We start from the raw sequence: 21,519 nt of genomic DNA, 5'->3' as shown, positions 1-21,519 counted from the left end.
GCAGAGAGATTTTGTCACCAGCCAAATGCAGAGGAAGCAAGATGAGAATGCCTCATTGAGAAAAGGTACCAAACCAAGTGGCTAAGCATAGACAAGAATTATGGGTCAATTTAAGTTGTAGGAGCTAGTTAATAATAAGCCTGAGCAAACAGAACAAACAGTTTATAATTAATATAAGCCTCTGTGTGTTTCTTTGGGACTGAATGCCATGGGACTGGGTGGGACAGAAACTTCTGTCTACAGGTTCCCATCTAGAAGGTCCCATACAGGCTTATGTTTTGAGCACTGAACTCCACAGCTTGTGAAGCTAATTTTCAAGTGTACAGGTTTTAAGAAATGGGGTTTACCTTACAAAATGAGTCACTGAGGGTGAGCCTTTAAAGGCTATTACTCCCTCCCCCCCCCCACACAGTTCTGCAGTTGGCTTCTGGTCCATGGGATGTGAACAGACACTACCTTACACTTCCTGTGCCAAGGACAGAGCCATCCCCAGAGCCAAAACAACCCCACCATGATGAACTAAAATCCCTCTGAAACTGAGAGCCCCCATAAACCTTTCTTCTCACAAGTCATTTCTGTCACAGAAACAGTAACTAATACAGCAAAAGAGCCAAGGCAAAGGGCTTCATTTCTATATACTGCTGCCTTTGGTTTTGGACACAGCCCACAGTGGGACTAGAGACCCAAGCAACGGAGATGGAGCCGTACCATCCACTTCCTGATGCCCAGATCAGTCTGGTACCAGCTTCCCAGAGATGAACTTCACTCATGTCCTCATGAGGCTGAATGCCATCTTGCTTCTCAGCACATCAAGGGGATTACTGCTTGGTTAGCAGAAACACCACTCGGCAAGCTGATTCGGTTTTCCCAAAGTGAAGAAACCACTCACAGAGCTGCCCCACATGTGACCCTGCTCTCTCTGCAAAGGGCTGAGGCCTTCATTGCAAGCTCTGGTGTCTCTAGGCTCTCAGACCACTGTGAAGCACACCAGACCCACAAAGGCAGTAAGCGCAGGACCTCAGGGCCAGTCTGTGTAACAGTACCGTGCTTTCATCGGTGGCTCTTTGAAACTTAAGAGATGGGGACAGGAGTGTGGCATTGGAGAGATGCCTATAACTCATGTTATAAGGGACCTGACACCCTCTTCTGGCCTCTGCTGTCACTTGTACCTACGCATTGCGAGATACCTGGTCACACTGTGCAAGGTTATGTCACTGTGATTGGTTTAATAAGAAGCTGAACAGCCAATAGCTAGGCAGGATTTTCAGGGCAAAGAGGATGCTGGGAAGAAGGGCAGAGTTATGAAGAGATGCCAGGGGCTGCAGAGCAAGCAGTGTGGGCTTTACAAAGTAAAGGTAACCAAACCACGTAAGAGAACAAAGATTAAAACATATGGTTTAATTTAAGTTGTAAGAACTATTTAGATATAAGCCTAAGCTATCAGAGATGCTTTCATAATTAGTAAGTCTCTCTGTAGTGATTCGGGAGCTGGCTGGTGGGATAGAATAACTATGTAGTGCATATAAACTCATGTAGGCACATACAGGCACACAAATAAAAATAAATATGTAAATCTTAAAAGAAGATAAAATTATCAAAGAATTAATTAAAACATTGCCTAAAAAAGGGGAAACAGGAAGATAGGGTAGTTCCCTACAAATTTTTTCCCCTTTCCATCTGTTGATGACTAAAAAGGAAGACTCGTTTTTGTTTTTCAATGAAGCCCTCACTAAGCTATGACAGGAAGCAGGCTGAAGCCTGCGGATGCCTTACCGTACGGATATTTAGTGTCCAGCTTATTTTCTGCCGTTCTCCTCCAAGGCAACAGGTCATCACTGCACCCGTTTGGCATCCCGTTGTACCCAATCCCAACAATCTTGTTTTCCGTATTCACAATGCAGGCTCCAACCTAGAGAGAAACATCGCCCAAGGGTCTGGTAACTCCGTGTGCCGCTGGGGAGGTGGCGCAGAAGCATGGGGGAGCTGGGCACTAAGGGCAGCAGATGGGTTCTGCAATTACGTTGCCAGGCACCCACTTCCTCACCTGCTCTCTGTGTACATCTCTGCAAGTATCTGAACACCTGCCCGCAAAAGCGATTTACCTGGGAATTCGGATCCTTGCTTCTCTGGGCTGATAAGAAGGCCACCGCCATGAAATACTCAGGCCATTCCAGATAGTCATCCCGCTTTTTGCAGGCAATGTCACTCATGTTGGGTCTCGAAGTCACAGGCCCCTAAACACGGAGAAGAACAACTGTCAATCTGCTTTCCAAGTAAATGCATCAATCCTGAGCCCTGGGCAAAACTGCAGCTGTACTCACTAAGCGGAAACCACAAAACAGGGGTCCTATCCACTTAAGACCCTCACGTCTAGCTAAAACAGGCATTAGCAACACATCTTACAGACCCAGAACTCAGGAAATTTAACGGCTAAGCCCACTGCAAATGAAGAAAGAAAGAAGAAAAGAAAAGAAACCCAGAACTCAGGAAATTTGACGGCTAAGCCCACTGCAAATGAAGAAAGAAGAAAGAAAAGAAAAGAAAGGAAGACAAGAAAGAAAGGAATAAAGAAAGGAAGGAAGGAAGGAAGGAAGACAGACAGACAGACAGACAGACAGACAGAAAGAAAGAAAGAAAGAAAGAAAGAAAGAAAGAAAGAAAGAAAGAATTTGAAATGAGGCCAGTTCGGGAAATTTGCCCTCTAAGTCCAGTGCAAATAAATAAATAATAAAATTTTAAATGGGGTCAGTTTGGGAACTAACGTTTCTTCAAATAAATCGATTAATCAACTATGAAAAGTGAACTAAACGGGAAAAAATAAGAAAATGCTAATACTAAAGCCAGGTTCTCTAACATGGACTTTACAATGGGGGAGAGGTTGAGAGGTCTCTATAATGGGTGGGCGGAGGCACAGAACTTCAGCTAAGAGAAGAATCCTTTGAAAAATAAACTAGGGAAGGACGGCAATACAGGGTCACCCCATTCACTGAGATCTTAAGGTGGGCATTTCCCAAACTTCCCCTTCAGACTCAGGGCAATATCTAGCAGTGGACAAGTAGGTATGAGGAGCCACCAACAATAGCCCTTGCAACCCTGCTCAACAGGGAGACTTGCTGGTTGGACTGCCTTCCAGCCTGCTTTAAGGGTTGGAGGGGGAAGGGAAGGCAGCGAGAGAGGACACGGTTCTCCACCCCTTCTCCACCCCGGGCTGCCCTGTGCTTGCTTTAAAACTCCCTGGGGGGCCGGGCGGTGGTGGTGCACAGCTTTAATCCCAGCACTTGGGAGGCAGAGGCAGGCGGATCTCTTTGAGTTCGAGACCAGCCTGGTCTACAAGAGCTAGTTCCAGGACAGGCTCCAAAACCCTGTCTCGAAAAAACAAACAAACAAACAAAAAACTCCCTGGGGGCTCTGTACCCACCCACGAGCAGCTTCAGAAACGAGGAAACTGAGGCTGAGATGTCACCAGTCCGGGGAGAAACCGCTACACCTCAGCCGGGAAAGGACGCAGAGTCTTGGCCACTTCTCCCAACTCTGCGCCAGGTTCTCAAGTCTCCATCCTCCCCACCACGTGCGCGCCAGCAGCGACTCGGGGAGCGCCCTCCCTCCTCGGCGGCGAGCCCGCGCGCACGCGAGTGGCCGCCCACTCAGCCCGGTCCTCAGCGAGGGGACGCGACAGCCGTCCGTCCGCTCCGGAGGGGGCTAGGAGCCACGCTCGCACCACCCGACCCCGGGCGCCGCCGCCGCGTGGAAGGAAGTCGGGAGGGAGGCGGAGCCCGCGCGCAGCGGAAGGGGAGGCGGGGACGAGCGCGGCGAGCACCTCCGCGCGGTCGCGACCCCCGGCGACCCCGGGGTGCCGCGACCGTGGGTCCTGATGCACAGTGGGTCGGCAGTCTGACCGACACGCGTGGAACCAGCGTGGGACCCCAGCGTTGCGGTCACCTTTGCGTTTACCTTTGTGGTTTGCCCTGGGCTTTTTTTGCCCTGGTGATGCAGGAGTGGGCTCAGGAAGGGACCGTACCTCGCCGCACCCACGGGCCTGAGAGCTCGATCTTTTTAGTTGTCCATGGTGAGTGCGCCTCCCAGTCCTCTGAATCCATAACCCCCTCCTTAAGCATTTACTATAAATACAGAAAGGTGAATAAAAGACCCAAAGATTCTTGATGCCCCGGACCTGAAAGGGGCGGGCAACGAAGGGACTTGGTTTGGGTCTCTATAATAAGCCCTAAGTTTGAGTCCTCCCAGCTAGGCGGTGGTTTGTCAGTTTCATATGAGGAGGATGTAGGGCGTGCAGCCGTGCCCTGAGGCCTCATACTTCGAAAGTTAATTTGCATCGCTTTTTGGTTGACCTGGGTTAGAGTTTCTACTCCAGTCCTGCGAAAGGACCCTTCTTCAGTTAGTCAAGGTGCACACATGCTGGCTTGACAGTCCCCTGGTAAAGTCTGTGGAGATCATATGCCCCAAGGAACTACATCCATTTCCTTGCACGTCCTTTCCTGGACTCCCTCAGTCTGGAGGAACTTTAAGCGTCCGTGTTTGTCTTACCCGCGGATCTTACCAGCTACTACCCACACTCCATCCCTAATCTCTCCATAAATAAAAGCTACTGTAGTAATCATGAATTCTGATCTGCACAGCTCAACTGCTAATCCAAACAAAAGCTTGTTAACTATTAATTTAGCCTCACAGAGGGAAGAATGATGAGAATAAACAGTTGGGGCTACCTAATTTCTCACTAGCCCAGACACATCATTCTTCATTTCCATGGTCCAGCCTGTAGATTCCATAATTAAATTATGTACTGCTCTTGGTGGAAGCCAGGAAAGCAAAGAAGGGAAAATATTTCATTGTTAACTATAGATTTTTTTTTTGCCTTGATAAAACACAGGCTTGAAAGAGCCACATAGATTAAAGCGATGATTTTTCATGTCAAGTTAACTTTAGTTGACTATCATGTTGCCACTAAAATTCATTATGTCCTGAGCAAGTGGTTTCTCTCCCCCACCCACGGCTTGGTCTTTGTCACCGTCATCTGCAGTCCTCGGGTCTTGGTGGGTTCATCCCTCTTCTTGCCGACGTACAGCTAATACATCACCAGTTGCTGCTGGTCCTTCAACCACAGCATCATTAAGCTTTCTTCCTTCCTCGGCCGTGTAAAGGCTGTCATACATAATTTAGTTACTTCTCATCGTTCTCCATTTTGGTCAGTTCACATATCTGCCTCTGCAATAAATTCCGGATCCTGCTTGCTGCAAACAGTGACCCTGGGTGTTCCCTGCATTCCCCCCGAAAGCCCCTCATCTTAGCGAGGGTATCATTCATAACGCAGGAAACACTCCTGATTCCTGCTTTCACAACTGGAGGTTTCGAATTCTCTGCGCCAACAGTAAAACCAGACAGCCAAGTGAGAAAAATGCATGCCTTCCGACGTCTTGCTCATTAACACCTTGTAACTCCAAGTGTGACTGTAAGTGTTAAATCTCTCGCTAATACCTTTCATTTTGGCTTATAATTGAGGCTCTTGCTTTAATACCACAGGTACAGGAGTTTGCTACACTTTCAGCCATATCTAGGTTTTACCTCCATAGGCAAGATGAGGGGATGTCACAAGGGATAGACAGCATCAATATGGTCGTAAAGGCTCTTGTCAGACGTTGGCCCACTCTGCATCTTATGGAACGTCAGGTTATCTATGTATATTACGTTACTTAGAACTACTTCAGTAGCTCATGAGTGTGGGGGACCCAGATTGAAAAGGCCAGTCATCATAAAATTCTTCTGAGGCTCCCCTGGAAGGAACTTTTGACGGCATCCATAGATAATTTGCCCTACCCAGATATCACCTAATAATTCTGCCTCTTATGTTTGCCGAGAAGGAAAATTCTTTTTAATTAAAGAAACAGAGGCCTGAGTATGGGAAGCAGTCAATACACGCATCAAGGTTGTTACGAGAGGGAGGTAATAGGGTTTTAGTCAGGCCAGACTATGAATTACTTCATAGTGCCCTGGTGACCTTCAAAATGTACTGACTTGGGGCTTCTGTTGAATTAACAATATACATTTAATCATTCTTTAAATATTAATTTCTACTACATACTTTTGCTGCAAAAATCACAATAAACAAACCACTTTTTGCCTTACTGCTGACCCACTTAATGTTTAAATGCTGTGTTTAAGCAGCCTATTAGAATATCCTTGTTTTTACTTGAGTTTATGGGTCTGTCTGTCTATCTATCTATCTATCTATCTACCTACCTACCTACCTATCTATGTATCTCTGTGTATATATCTATCTGTCTATTTGTTTATGCATGTATGTATGCATGTACCTATCTATGTATCTATCTGTGTATGTATGTATTATCTATCTATCTATCTATCTATCTATCTATCTATCAATCATGTGCATGTATGTGTGTATGTATCTATCTGTCTATTTGTTTATGTATGTATGCATGTACCTATCTATGTATCTATCTGTGTATGTATGTATTATCTATCTATCTATCTATCTATCTATCTATCTATCTATCATGTGCATGTATGTGTGTATGTATCTATCTGTCTATTTGTTTATGTATGTATGCATGTACCTATCTATGTATCTATCTGTGTATGTATGTATGTATGTATCTATGCATCTGTCTGTGTATGTATGTATTTATATATCTGTCTATCTGTGTATCTCTGTGTGTATGTATGTATGTATGTATCTATCTATCTATCTACCTATCTACCTACCTCCCTACCTACCTAACCCCTCTATCCAACCATCTATCTCTATCTATTTATTTTGAGAAAGGGTCTTGCGTACCCAGGCTGGCCTATAACATACTATGTAGCTGAGATGACTTTGACCTCCTGATCCTTCTGCCTCTGTCTTCCCAGTGCTGGGAGGACAGGTGTGTAACACATGAGCACTCCACCATCTGAACTACATTCCCAATTCCCTAGTTGTGTTTCATTTGATGACCCAAGTGTTGTGTATATAAGTACCAGTGTTCCTGATTTTTGGAGGATTGGTTATTTTATGTTTCCATGCTGCAGTCCAGACTAGAATGGGTTGCAAGGGACGATTATATTATCTCCTGTAAGACAAAAAAGGTTGATGATGCTTGGAATATTAGTTTAAGATGTATTACATTCTTTTATGCTCTTTAATGATGCAAAGAGGTGTTGCATTCTTTTATGTTGTGTTTGTTTAACTCTGTGAAGCTGCGTTACTTTGCTTGCCTAAAATATCTGATTGGTCTAATACAGAGCTGAATGGCCAATAGCTAGGCAGGAGAGAGAAATAGGTGGGGCTGGCATGCAGAAAGAATAAATAGAAGGAGAAATCTAGGGAGGAGAACAAGGAGTGAGAAAAGGAGAAGGAAAGGAGGATGCCAGGGGGCCAGCCACACAGCGAGCCACACAGCCAGCCAGGGAGTAAGAAGGAAAGAAATATATATAGAATAAGGAAAGGTAAAAGGCCTAGAGGGAAAATTAGTTTTGTTTTTGTTTTTTTAAGACAGGGTTTCTCTGTGTAACCGTCCTGGCTGTCCTGGAACTTGCTTTGTGACCAGGCTGGCCTCAAACTCACTGAGATCTGCCTGCCTCTGTCTCCCAAGTGCTGGGATTAAAGGCATGCACCACCACCACCCAACTTTAGACATCCATAAGTAAGAATAAGTTTCTATGTATGGGAGCTGGGTAGCAGGGTCCCAAGAGTTAAAAACAACAACAACAACAGCAAAACAACCAACAACGTGGTGATAACATAGAACCTCAGTATATTCTCTCTCTCTCTCTCTCTCTCTCTCTCTCTCTCTCTCTCACACACACACACACACACACACACACACTCACACACATACATAATATGTGTTTTCAGGCATGAGGTCTATTGTATGTATGTGTTCAATGAGAGGTAGAAAAAGTAGCAGCTGGCATGACAGGATATTCCTATTAGAAATAGACTTTTTGTTACGAGTTCAAGATTGCCAATTAACCTTCATTATTTTATAATTATAATGAAGGCCAGTGGAGAAAGGTTGACTTGACATTTGCAAAGTGAAGATGCTTTGCTCTCAGTGTGTGCATATATATGTATGTATAAAAACATATCTATAAATAAGCATATATTATATATGGGGCATAGACCCCAGAGAGGTCTTGCCAGTGAGTTAAGGGAAGGTACAGTGTGACAAGAGACTACACTAGCCCTTAACTTCTAAATAAAATATAACAGGTTTTCATCTACAACAGTCTGTAGCCATTCACTCTGTTCTGTTTGTGTATTAGTAAATATATTGACCAATAAATATTGGCTGACGAAATAAATCAGTAGAAAAGAATTGCTTTCTGCAGAACCATATGTAGTCCCCAACACATAAAAGAAAACTGCAAGCTTTAGTTAATCCTTCTATCTGCCTCCTCTTCTACCTTTAATAGAGGGGCGTTTGGCACATGGAGGGGCGTTTGGCGCATGGAGGGGCATTTGGCACATGGAGGGGCATTTGGCGCATGGAGGGGCGTTTGGCAGGTGAGACTTTGGGGCTGCTGGGTCACGCAACAAAGAGAAAACAGAATTATTTTTTAAGATGACAGAATCCAACTCTGAGGTTTTGTTCTTGGCCCCAAACTAGCCATTTGTAGCCCCAGAAGTGAAGGCAGCCATGAAGATTGTCTGCCTTCTTGCATTGTGCCAGTTCTCCTGGTGACTTGCTTTTCCTCTACAGACCTGAACCTGTAGCCTCTTTCACACATAGCTGACTGAAGCTGATGGAAATTACGTGTCTTACCACTTCTTATAGGGGAAAAGAATACATAAAATGTAGATCTAAAAAAAACGGGCAATTTTCTTGTACCACTTTTTACTTCTGTGTAAGTTACCAAGTGCCAATCACCCCACTTCTTAAAATTCAGATGTGTCAGGCGGGCGCGTAAGCTTTCTGTGTTGTACCGGGAAAGATGGTGTTCATGTGGAACCGTCACTTAGGCTGCGGCTGTGGAAGCGCCTACCTGGAGAGAGTTGATCAGGCTGCTGGTTTTGTAGAAATATCAACGACCTCATTACACACGCGCTCTGCTCTGGGGTCACGGCAGAGTCTTCTGAAGGAAAATAGAGAAGGTTCTGTGTGTGGAGTTCTTATCGACGCTGCCCTCACCACTCACGCCGTGGTGTGTGTTTTAGCTGGACTAGCAAGCTGACCTCCTAAGAATTATTGAAATGAAAGCTCCGTTAAATTTTATGTAGAAGTTAGCGGCTAGTATACCCCATTGGGCCTTTTCTTTAGTCGCTGGAGACCTCAATGGGGGTAAACTCGAATAAAAAGGCAGGAGTCCGTTAATGTTTTCATGTCATAGCTCCCCAGAGAGGTGTATGTTGAGAGGGACATCTGTGCCCTGACAACAATAGGGAACCAATGCCATTGGGTGGGGAGGCGAAAAGACCAAACAAAATGGTGAAGGGAGCCTGTCCTGTTTGAATAACCATCGATCCTATTTACAGTGAGAAGCGCTAAGCTCCGGCACAGAAGGGGGGTGGAAAACATAGCCAACAGAGCCCAGGTCCCATCTGTGGTCACCTCTGACGGAGGCAGTGTCTGGTAACTCTAAGATGATGGAAGGGGAGGGAAGTGGCTGCTTTTTTAAAGGGATACCAATGGGCTGGTATCTCAGCGGCTATTGGCTGGAGGAGCGGAAGGACCTCCCACAACAGCTGTCCGCCAGGAAGCTTTTTAAGATAGTGAGATCCTAGTAAAATGCTGCCTTCAGATGAGCGCCGGATTTGAGCGTTAAATATCAGCTGGACGCAGTGGCACCTGTGGAATCCTCCCTCCAGAAACGAGTGGAATTTAATAGTTTGGTGGTTACAGTAACCACTAGCCTGCAAGAAAAATCAATATCTACACAGTGTTAGACTCACACCAAGAGCTCCTGGAGCTCAGCCATTTCAGCGAAGAATAAGCCCAGATTCATTAGAGTCGAAAGTCAGAATGTGGTCGGAGGTCAGCATAAATACACCCTGGGCGCCATTGTCCAGAAACTGAAGATGCTCTCCTTGCAGGAGCTGAGCAGTTTTTAAAAGCATAGAATTTACAGAGCTGGAAGTGACCTTAGCAATCATGGAGTCCGGCCCCTGCTTTTTACAGATGAGGAAATACCGGCCCTGGAAGATTGCTTGGCTTGCTACAGTCCACACAACTGATCCAGGGAGATTTTTTTTCTCCCACCACACTCTCGTCGAATCTATGAATCAAACCACAGCTCTCTCCTGAAAACACCCCTGTGGAAGGAGCCACGTGAAGACTTTGAGGAACGCAAGGTCAAATCAGCCTTTCTCTCTCTCCCTCTCTCTCTCTCTCAGAGAAAACTATGTAATGTGTTTGCAATATTAATGATTAAGTGGCAATGTAAGACAACAATGGAAGAGCTGGCCCCAAACAGTCCAGGATTACCTGGAGGTTCTGGTTGTCTTCTGCCCTAAAAACAAAGCCCCTACTCCTATCTAAACAGCACAGGGCTATCCCTCCTCCATCCGATATTGCTTCTCCTCAGCATCCTAACCAGTTCATAGGCCACCTTCACTGGAGGGAGGGGGTGGGTATGTATAAAATAAACAAGACACAAAGAATAGGCATCTGGGCAGACATATAGATCATTCACGTTTTAACTGTGATGGTACATGCCTGTAATTTCAAGAGGCTCGAGGCAGGAGGATCATGAGTGTAAAGCCACCCTGGGCTACTTAATTCATTTAAAGGCAGCTTAGGTTACATAGAAAGACTGTCTCCAGGAGAGAGGACAAATAAAAATAACTGGAGGCCAAACTTGTCCTACTCAATTCCTGGACAACTCAAAAAAAAAAAAAAAAGATTTCCACTGGCAGGGATTCATTTTGCTTCTGGAATGAAACCCGGATGAAGAGCTGCACATACCATCTCTGCATCCTTTAAAGAGGAAACCCCTGTAAGTGTTCACCATAGCTCCTGAGAACCATGGAGAGCCCGGCTGGCAAGCACGTATGCACACGCGCATGCGCACAGACACACACACACACACACACACACACACACACACACACACAGAGCCTCATTCCAGCCTTGTCGAAACGCCAGAACTAATACTACCTTTCAATAGATGACTACTATTTTGTCACCCACACAAAAGCTATCCCATGCAATAAAGAAATAAGAGCATGAGGTAGCCCACCCTTCAGCCTCCAGGATCGGCGAAGAAAGTGGTTGTACTTGGCTTTGAGACCGATAACTAAAAACTAAGCCTGGCTGCTGAAAACCAAGAATAGCTTTACAATAAGAGAGCAGTTCTTATCTCAGCTCCCACTCCCTGGATGTTTTGATGGTCATGAAACATCAGAGAAACCCAGAGGTGTGTTTTTCTCACAAGTCTTTGTTAATCACCTGTTTGCCAGTTTGCCCCTTGCTATTTTCATGCGCATGTTGGTAATGGGCGAGAAAGTGAGTTCACATCTTAGAGCAGAAATCCATTGTGTTTGTAATAGCTACCATTCTAGAAGCTTCTAGGAACCGGGTACCAGCACAGAGGAAAAGAATTTCATTTTATAAAATGGTGGGAAATTCTATTAGTCATTTTTGTGGCATATTTTAAGTGGGTTATTATTAGATGGAGCTGACATTTCACGTGCAGAAATATTCTCTACTTGAGAGTCAAGTGTCATTCAAAAGAGGGAAAAATTATTTAGGATTTTTTTTAAAGAAAAAAACATCAAAGAAACCCCCTGAAAGCTTATCCTTCGAAACGCCTCCATCTGTGGAGGAGTCGTAGCTAGAGCTGATGTCTTTGATTTCTCTTTGATGCAAACACTAAGGCCATGATGGAATGACCTTGGGATATGTTGTTCATAAGCACTGATCAGCAAAGCGAATTCGTCACTGTGTCCGCAGCTAGACCCCAGCACTGATGGACGAAAGCCCAGCTGAGGGTCGGCATTAGTCATTCCCAAAGCATAGCACGGAGAGCTCCCCCCCCCCCCCCCCCCCCCCCCCCCCCCCCCCCCCCCCCCCCGCCTCCATTCAACCTAGTAAAGACTCATCTTCCTGCTGTACGTCTGGATATTACAGCGGTACCCAGGACGCTTGAAGAGTTTTTCACTGCGTTTGCCTTTGCAAGTACATATTTGGCTCAGCAGAAGCTAAACATTTTAAGAGCACAGTAAGAAATAGGCCAGAAAACATCAAAGCTTTATAGCTTTTTTTGAGAGAGTTTGATGGTCTTGCTGGTACAACTCCCTATGATACGGTTCAGTTGTGATAACAATGGAAACTGTATCAGTGCAAACTGCTGATGAGACCATCAGAAAAAAATGTAGCCAAGGGTCTTTTAAACACATTTAAGAACTGTTCTTTTGAACTGTGCCTCTTAGCCTTGAAAAACCTCTTCAAGATTTTAAACGGGGCTTCGGCTGAACCGCCGAGCGAGAACCTGAAATTATCTCGTGCGCGGGAATCAATATCGAGCAATATTTTCTCTTTGAGAGAAATTCAATCTGACAGAAAAGAATAGGAGCAATAAGGAAGCTGGGACCCTAGTGAAAATGCTTGCCTTCCAAAGATGCCGTAAAGCAGGACAAATGAGGTGATGTCACCAGAGGCAGAAAACCATAGTGACAGAATAAAATGTATCTGCGCATCAGAATACTTCATTATCACTAGCACAGGTCACTAAGCTTCGCAGAGTGCATCCGTCAGCCTTGATGGCCATTTGTGAGCCACTGCTGGAAGCTAGAGGGCGCAGCGCGCGGCGAGAAAATGCACCCCACCACCCCCATCACAAGGACAGCAGAGTCCAAAGGAGGCCTGGGCACACAGCCCAGACTTTGTTAGTCTCAAAGTGCTCTCTAGTGGCCGGACGAACACAGAATGATCGTGGGCACAAGAGTCACTTCGGGGGAGGATTCAGAATTCTAGCATCCTGGAGAGACAAGGGAGAGACAAGTCCCTGTCTTTTCGTCTCCTGGATCCACGGGAACCACCGTCAAGTAAACTCGGGGGTTTCTGAGGATGGTATTACCAGCCGTCGGTTATTAAACTCAGCTGTTCTGCGCAGCATCCCAGGCACGTGTCAAATCAGTGGGAGAGGGTCTGGGTTGGAAGGGACGCCTGAACACTGCCAGGAGGCCCGTTAGTGCAAGGCAGTCCTTGGTAGAACTTAGTGGTGCCATCTCTCTGCGCTGTGCTCCAAGACCGTTTAAGGAAGAGAGAGAACGTTCAAGACGGGTGCATGCCAGGCAGAGCCCCACACTCTGGTGCTCCTTCAATCCTCACAAGCACCGTGTTGTAGGAATCGTCTCCAGCACCCGCAACTCCCACATTTAGGCAAAAGGTGACAAACTGTAGGTGGAGGGCCAGGGAGGAGTCGCAGGAAGTGGCAGGTGCTAGGGCCATATAAATGTCAGGTGTGTCCTAAGGCCTACTGGTGTCCTGTAAAAGCTGTGAAGGTGAAAAAAGACAGCAGTGTGTCCAGGAGAACTTGGATACTGAAATATGAGTTCCATACGATGTTACTCCCCCCCCCCCCCCCCGTGTGTGTGTTTGTGTGTGTGTGTGTGTCTGCAGGTGACTGCAGAGGCAAGTACACGCAGTGGCCATAGCAGGATATGAAATATCTTTCTCTATTGCTCTCGACCTTATTGCTTGGATACAGCATCTCAACAGCAGCTAGAAGCTGGGCATTTTTGCTAGGATACCTTGCCAGTGAGTTCTCAGGATCCACCTGACTCCTCGCAGTGCGGAGGTTACAGGTACACAAGGCCACGCTCAGCTTTCTACACGGTGGATGAGGATTCAGGTTCAGGTCCTCATGTTGGCAGAGCAAGTTCTCTTACCCACTGAGCTGTCTTCCTAGGCTCTCATTTTACCCATTTTATATGTATTTATTTTGTTTTTTAAGACTGGGTTCCTTTGTGCAGCCTTGGCTGTCCTGGAATTTTCTCTATAGACCAGGCTCACTTCAGACTCACAGATATCCTCCTGCCTCTGCCTCCCGAGTGCTGGGATTAAAGGCGTGCACCACCACCACCACCCAGCTGATCATTTTAGAAGGTTAAAAAAAAAACACGCCGGGCTCAAGGACCTCATGAAACCAGTAATGGGGTAACCCACAAACCCAGCAGGCCAGTGACAAGCAAATCAAATCTGGACACCACACCCAGGAAGTGGTGGCCTCAGCAACTGCTTTGGTCTGGGTATTTGTTCCCTCTGAAATGAATATTGAACTGTAATCCCCAAACAAGGCCTGGTGGCACGGGCCTGTAATCTCAGCTATTGAGGAAGTTGACTCAGGAGGATCTCAAGTTTGAGGACCATCTGGACAATTTAGAGAAACCTTGCCTTAGAATGAGAAGTAAAGAGAGGGGTGAGGCTGTAGTTCAGCAACAGAGCACTGACCTAGCAAGCATGGAACCCAGATTCAACCCCCAGCCCTAAAAATGAAGGGATAAAAAGAAATTAAGCTTAATCCACAAAGTTCTGGCAATGGTGTTTGGAAGTGACGTTTTGGGAAGTAGTTAAATCTCTGTTAGATGAGACCTTATGAAAGGGGGAGACTCAAGTTTGTCATCTTCCTGTCTTACTATGACATTCCCTGGGCTCCCTTGGGGTTCTGTAGAGGTCCCACTAATGAGAATGGCCTTACCACATGCACCCATCCCGTCTTGAACTTCCTAGCTTTCACGATCACGAGCCAAATGGACTTTGATTTATCAGAAATGACTCCGCCTGACTGTTGTATGGCAGTAGCGCATGGACAGACAGACCAGCCAGTCCGCCTGTGGCCGATGTTGCACTGGGCATCATGGGTGCAACAGATCTGCTCCTGACAGACACGCTAATTATTTTTTGTAAACAGAAAAAGAAAACCAAACCTAATAATATCTGTAGTCCCGGAGTGGCTAAGACAGCTCAGCGGGTTAGAAGTGTTTGTCACGCAAGCTTGACAAGGTGAGTTGGATGCCTGAGACTCCTATAAAGGTGGAAGGAAAGAAGTGACTTTATAAAGTTGTTTCCTGATCTCCACACATGCACTGTGGCCATGCATGCCCCGCCCCACACATCGTATACATGTATGTACAATACAATAATAAATGATATAAAGTCATAATACCTATGACATTAGCACTTGAGAGGTGGTGGAAGAAGAAGCAGGGGTTCAAGGTTACCCAGAGCTATATATATATCGAGTTTGAGGCTACCTAGATTACATGAGACTCTGTCTGTGAAAATGAAAGTAAAAAGAAAGAAGAAAGGAAAAAGAGAAGTTCTATAGGGAAAGCTAGTCAACGGCAGGAATGAAAGAGAAAAGCCATTGCAGACTATGTCCAGTGGTCCTGGGAAAAGCACTCTGTGAGGCTGCAGCATTTCTGAAGCAGATGGAAGACTTGATGCCATATGGTGGACGTATTAGAAATTCATGGAAACATATATACAAAAGCCCTCCCAGGTGTCTGTCCAATCACCTTTAGCAGCAGGGAAATCCACCTAGCAGGAGTGACTTGTCAGAGCTGGACCTCCAGGAAGCCGGGGCTCCTGCTTTTCAGGGGTGTCAGGCACTCGTGCATCTGCAGTCTGAGCCGCACTTGGAAGCCACAAAGCCCAGGCGGGCAGACGAAAGTCCGTTTTCTGACTTCTCTAGAGCTTACACCAACTTCTCCTTAGAGTTCTGATGCAACCTAGAAAAATAAGGTGGACATTGTCATTTCGGGTTTTGGTAAAGCACTGTCCTCCCCACCTCTTTCTAGCCAGGAAGAGAAATGCACGCACGTGTGTGCACATGCGTGCACACACACACATATGCAAGCACGCATACACAATGAAAGGCAATATTGTATTTTCAGGGAGAAGGAGTTTGGTCCTCAGGGTACACACACACACAAGTACATGGCCTCTTTGTCTCTCCAGTGGGGGACATCAAGACCTACTAAGATGGAATGGGTCCCTCAAGGTTCAGGGACTTCCCTCCTTTCAGCCTACCGGATGTCCCTTTTGTCTGGTCCTGCTGGTCAGTGGATCAAGCCCTTGTGCAGCTATAGTTGGCATCTCCCACACTCTTTCGCTGTAACACCCCCCACACACACACACACTGGCCAGAATTCTCATTGCCCCGCCTCTACTTCCTGTCTGGTCACCCTGCCTATACTTTCTGCCTGGCTACTGGCCAATCCGCATTTATTTAAAATACAAGTGACAGGGTACAGACCATTGTCCCACAGCAGGAACTGTTTGGGAAGGCTTAGGAGGTGTGGCCTTTTGGAGGAGGTGTGTCAGTGGGGGCAAGGTTGGAGGTTTCTAAGTATATGCCATTCCCAGTTAGCTTTCTCTCACTGGGACTTGTAGACTGAAATTTGAGCTCTCCTCCAGCACCATGCCTGTCTGCTTGCTGTCAGGTTCCCTGCCATGAAAGTCATGAATTCTAATCCTCTGAAATGTTAAGTCCCCAATAAACTCTTTTCTTCTATAAGTTGCCTTGATCATGGTCTCTAATTATAGAAATAGGCAAGTAACTACAAGAGCAGCGGAGAGATATCCTTATCGGGAAAACAGTTCATACTGCACTGTGACTGATAGAAAGGGTTGTGAAATAGGGAAGAGTTTCTTCTGGTACGTGGAGGCTGAAGAGAACATGATTTCTTCCTGGCACAAAGTAGAATATCCAGAAAGATGTGTCATAATTAGGGTTTCAGTTGCTATGAAGAGACACCATGACCACAACCTCACAGTTCAGAGATTGAGTCCATTATCATCATGGCAGGGCAAGGTGGCAGGCAGGCAGACATGGCGCTGAAGACAGAGCTGAGAATCCTGCATCTTGATCCACAGGTAACAGGAAGTGAACTGAACTGTGTGTAGCTTGAACATAGAAGACCTCAAAGCTCATCCCCACAGTGACATACTTCCTCCAACCAGGCACACCTACTTCAACAAGGCCACACCTAATAGTACCACTATTTATAGATCTATGGGAGCCAGTTGCATTCAAACTACCACAAGGTATAACAACAATCCAGAAGGAAGACAAGGCAATGGAACTAAAGAGGGGCAGGACTCAGACCATTGCATTGAGGTTTGAGTATTCTCATAAGAGGGAGCCCACTGAAGGAAGGAAGGGAACCATGAGAGGGCTGCATAGAGTGTACTGCAGAGTGTACAGTTCTGAGAGAGAATTGCCACTGTAGAAAAACAGGAGAGAAGAGGACCAGATAGAAGACTGCTACAGATATCCAGGCAAGACAGGATGTGCTGGTTCAGACCAGGTGGAGAGAGAAGAAATGGACAGAATGACTCCCACATCGCTGGCTTAAGCAACAGGTGGAATGGAGACTCAAGATTTTCTCTTTCCTCTTCTGTTTTGTTTTTATTGTCATTTTTTTTTTGTTCTCAAACACAAGCTCTCAATCTGTAGCCTGAGCTGGCCTGACCCTCACTGCATTGCTTAGGCTATGCTAAAATACACAGCAGCCCTCCTGCCTAAGAATTACAGGTGTGAACCACCATGACAGAAAACAGTTTATCTTATTTTATTTTATTATTTATTGAAACAAGTTCTCACATATTGGTTTCCACCTCAAGACTTCGAGCTTCTGATCTTCTTGCCTCTCCTTCCAAGTGTTGGAATTAGAGGTGTAGGCCACCATACATGGTTTGCAAGGTGCTGGAGCTTAAGCTTAGGGTTCCACAAATACCAGACAAGTACTCTACCCACTGAACTATAACCCCCAGCCCTGCAAGATTCCATTTTCTCAGACAGGAAGAAAAATGCCTGGTCTATGGATGAAAGTCTATAAAGACCCCAAAACTCTGTTTAGAGAGGAGATTCTTTCAGATGCCATCAAGACACCTGAGTACAGACCCCCAAGTCAGCCTTCTCCCCATCCACATTTTCCACAGCCATCGACTCATAGCCACTGAAGTAGGTGTGAAAGTTTTGGGCACTGGATATAAAGGGAACTCTTGAAACAGCCCAGTGTGTAAGGAGATGGGTGAGTGGGATGCTCAAAGAGAAAGAAAGGGTGGCAAGGGGTGGTCCCAGCAAAAGTTGGCTTGTCGAGTTACTGCTGTTTGGGGGATTTTTATTATTGACATATGTCAATAGGTTTGGGAACAATTAATAAATTATAGGACATGTTACCAAGAGTATTTCTGGAAGAAGCCAGCATCAATAAGACTCAAATAAGACAGTCAACCAGGAGGAGAAGAAGAGGTTGCAGGGTGAATTGCTATAAAAAAAAATCTTGTAATTATCTATCTTGGTCCTTTAACTCATAAAGACAGTGCTTCAAGAAATTCTATTCCTCTCTCCACAAAGCATTTACTTTTCTCACCTTTCAAAAGAAGGATTTACGAAAATGATTAACTTGGGGTCATAGACCCATTCCATGAGATCATAGCTGCAGGGTTAGCTTTAAGAGAGCAGGAGTCCTCACCTGGACCAATCATCTTTAAAAATGTTGGTCTAGGGCTGGAGAGAGAACTCAGATATTAAGAGCATGTGCTATTCTTGCAGAAGACCTGGATTCAAGGCCCAGCCTTCATATGATGGCTCACACCCATCTGTAGCTCCAGTTCCAGGGGATCTTATGCCCTCTTCTAACCCCCTCAGGGACCATTCACATGCACGCTGCACAGACATACGTGCAAGTAAAACCTCAAACATATAAAATAAAGATATCTAAAAATAAATTTTAAAAAAGACTATTGATCCATATTTGACATTTGTAACTGGGTGGTTTCGTGTGTCAACTTGACACAAGCTAGAGTCATCAGAGGAAGGCGCCTCAGTTGAGGAAATGCTTTCCTTAAAATCCAGCTATAAGGCATTTTCTCATTTAGTGATCAATGGGGGAGGGAGGGTGCAGACCATGGTGGGTGGTGCCATCCCTGGGATGGTGGTCCTGGGTTCTATAAGAAAAATAGATAGAGCAAGCCATGGGAAGCAAGCCAGTAAGAAGCACCCCTCCATGGCTTCTGCAACAGCTCCTGCCTCTGGGATTCTGCCCTATTTGAGTTCTGAACTGAATTTTTTCAGTGATGAATAGCAATGTGTAAGCCAAATAAACCCTTTCCTCCCCAACTTACCTTCTGGTCATGGTGTTTCGTAACAGCAATAGAAACCCTAACTAAGATACTATTTTTATTAAGAAATTCCAATGTTAGCTGGCTAATGGTGACACACACCTTTATTGCCAGCACTGGGGAGACACAGACAGGCAGATCTCTGAGTTTGAGGTCACCCTGGTCTACAAAGCAAGTTACAGGACAGCTAAAACTACCTAGAGAAACCATGTCTCAGAAGAAAAGGAAGGGAGGGAGGGAGGGAGGGAGAGAGGGAGGGAGGGAGGGAGGGAGGGAGGGAGGGAGGGAGGGAGAAAAGGAGGGAAGGAGGGATGAATTCTAATGTTAAAAGCTTTTCAGGGGCCTGAAAAGGTGAGTTGATGGATAAAAACGCTATGAGGGTCTGAGTTCAAATCCTCTATGTCCATGTAAAAATGCCAGGTGGGACTGTGCCCCCATAATCTCACTGCTGGAAGGAAGGGGGTACCTGAGGTAAATGGTCAGACAGTCCAGCAAAGTGGCTCACAATTATTTATAATGAGATCTGGTGCCCTCTGTGGCATGCAGGCATGCATGCAGACAGAACACTGTATCCATAATAAATAAATTTATTTTAAAAAATTAATGTTCTAGAAATGTTGGAAATAAAAGCAATTTATAAAAATAATATGAATTTCTTATAAAACTGGTTTAAATACCCAAAAAGTTCATAAAGATACTATGTAAAATAAATAACAAGAAATCAAACGCCAGATATGTAGGTAGGTATATAGACAGACAGACAAATAGATATATAAGTAATAGATAGATGATAACTAGATAGATAGATGATAGATACCAGATAGATGATTACAAGGTATATAATAGATGATAGATATATAGATTATAGATGCTAGATGTAAATAGATAGATAATAGATGATAACTAGATAGATGACAGATAGATAGATAGATAGATAGATAGATAGATAGATAGATAGATAACAGATAGATATACAGATGGATGGATGGATGGATAAATGGATGGATGGATGGATGGATGGATGGATGGATGGATGGATGGATGGATGGACGGACGGACGAATATATAGAAAACCAAAACCATTACAAGGTAGATTAAAAGGGTTTGAAATAAATGAAGGAATTTATGCCATATTCATGGGCTGGAAGGTTCTGTAATAATGTAAGGATATAAGTTCTTCTTCAGTTGAAGTTTAGAGTCGATGCAGCGCCAATCAGAAGCCCAATACGACCTTCACCAATCTTGACAGACAGTTCTTTTTTCCCCTTCTCTTCCTCCTTTCTGCCCTTCCTTTTGCATAATTACCTAAGGACAATGGTTTCCCCACTGACAGAGAAGAGGAATATATGCAGAACTGGATGTTGATGTGAACTTATTTTCAATATACATAAGCTGACAGATATTAGCTCTACCAAAATCCAGGATGTGGCAGATACCACTATTGATCTCCGTTCCCAGATCTTTCCAGGTGACAAACCTTGAGAATACAATATCCACATTTACATAGCTATTTCTATTCTTGTCAGATGTAAGTCCATTTAAACAGCAAAAGTCACCTGGGGAGAGAGAGAGCTCAGTTTGTAAGTTGCTTCCTGCATAAGCTTGATCACTTAGGTTAGATCCCCAGGACCCATGCACGAAAGCAGACATGGCAGTGCAGGCGTGTAATCCCAGCACAGGGAAGCAGAGACAAAGAAACACTGGAGCTGCCTGACCAGCCAGCCTAGCTTAACTGGAGAACCCGAGGGTTCCACTGAGAGACCTTCTCTCAAGAGTGAAAGGGATGGCCCCTGAGGGAAGACACCCGAGATTGGTTTCTGGGCTACAGGTCCACCTCTGCATGCACAATTGCACAAACACATGTACCCAATCACAGAGCTCAAAATAAGTAACAATAGTAATTGAATACACTCCACTGAGTAAAACGGGAAAGTAAAATGGGAAAAACTGTTATAAGTTGAAAGCATATCAAAGACAGAGGGGAATCTGCTTCATTCCAAAGCATGATCCCAGGGCCACCTGATAATCAGTGGATCTCAATCTTCTTATATTTTTGGTTGTGAGCCCAGCCTTTAACGGCTGAGCCATCCCTCCAGGCCGATCTCAATCTTCTTAATGCTGCAACCCTTTAATAGAGTTCCTCATGGCGTGGTGACCTCCAACCAATAAAATTATTTTTATTTTTATTTTGTTGCCACTTTATAATGGTAATTTACTGTTATATTATATAAAATACTGTTATGAATTGTAAGACTTGTAATAAGTTTCTGATATGCAGGACAGCTGATATGAGACCCACAGGTTGAGAACAGCTGAGAAGCCAGTGGTGGACTTCACAGTTAGAAGTCTGACAGACACTGCATGAATCAACTTGTCGATGTTGTTATGACTGTTTGTGGCAAACACTGAAACCCTGGCCTGTGTGAGAGGA

General features: G+C 45.1%; 1 protein-coding gene across 3 annotated transcripts in view; it reads right to left on the bottom strand.

The window, feature by feature from the left end:
• Dctd (dCMP deaminase) overlaps positions 1–21,519 on the bottom strand; it is a 56,433-nt gene that overhangs the window by 20,958 nt on the left and 13,956 nt on the right. The window contains exons 2-5 of one of the 3 annotated variants that reach the window (XM_075986759.1): positions 15,476–15,688; positions 14,885–14,982; positions 2,103–2,234; positions 1,774–1,909 (exon numbers count right to left, since the gene is read on the bottom strand). In XM_075986759.1, the coding sequence (XP_075842874.1) occupies positions 1,774–1,909; positions 2,103–2,210 (244 nt within the window). In that variant the 5' untranslated portion in view covers positions 2,211–2,234; positions 14,885–14,982; positions 15,476–15,688. Of the gene's footprint in view, positions 1–1,773; positions 1,910–2,102; positions 2,235–3,418; positions 3,756–14,884; positions 14,983–15,475; positions 15,689–21,519 lie in introns of those variants that run through there. The other 2 variants (XM_075986760.1, XM_075986758.1) reach the window with 2 other exon arrangements.

The sequence above is a fragment of the Microtus pennsylvanicus genome, chromosome 9 (assembly GCF_037038515.1).
Source record: "Microtus pennsylvanicus isolate mMicPen1 chromosome 9, mMicPen1.hap1, whole genome shotgun sequence".
Lineage (NCBI taxonomy): Eukaryota > Metazoa > Chordata > Mammalia > Rodentia > Cricetidae > Microtus > Microtus pennsylvanicus.
This window is presented reverse-complemented; position numbering and strand designations above follow the sequence as displayed.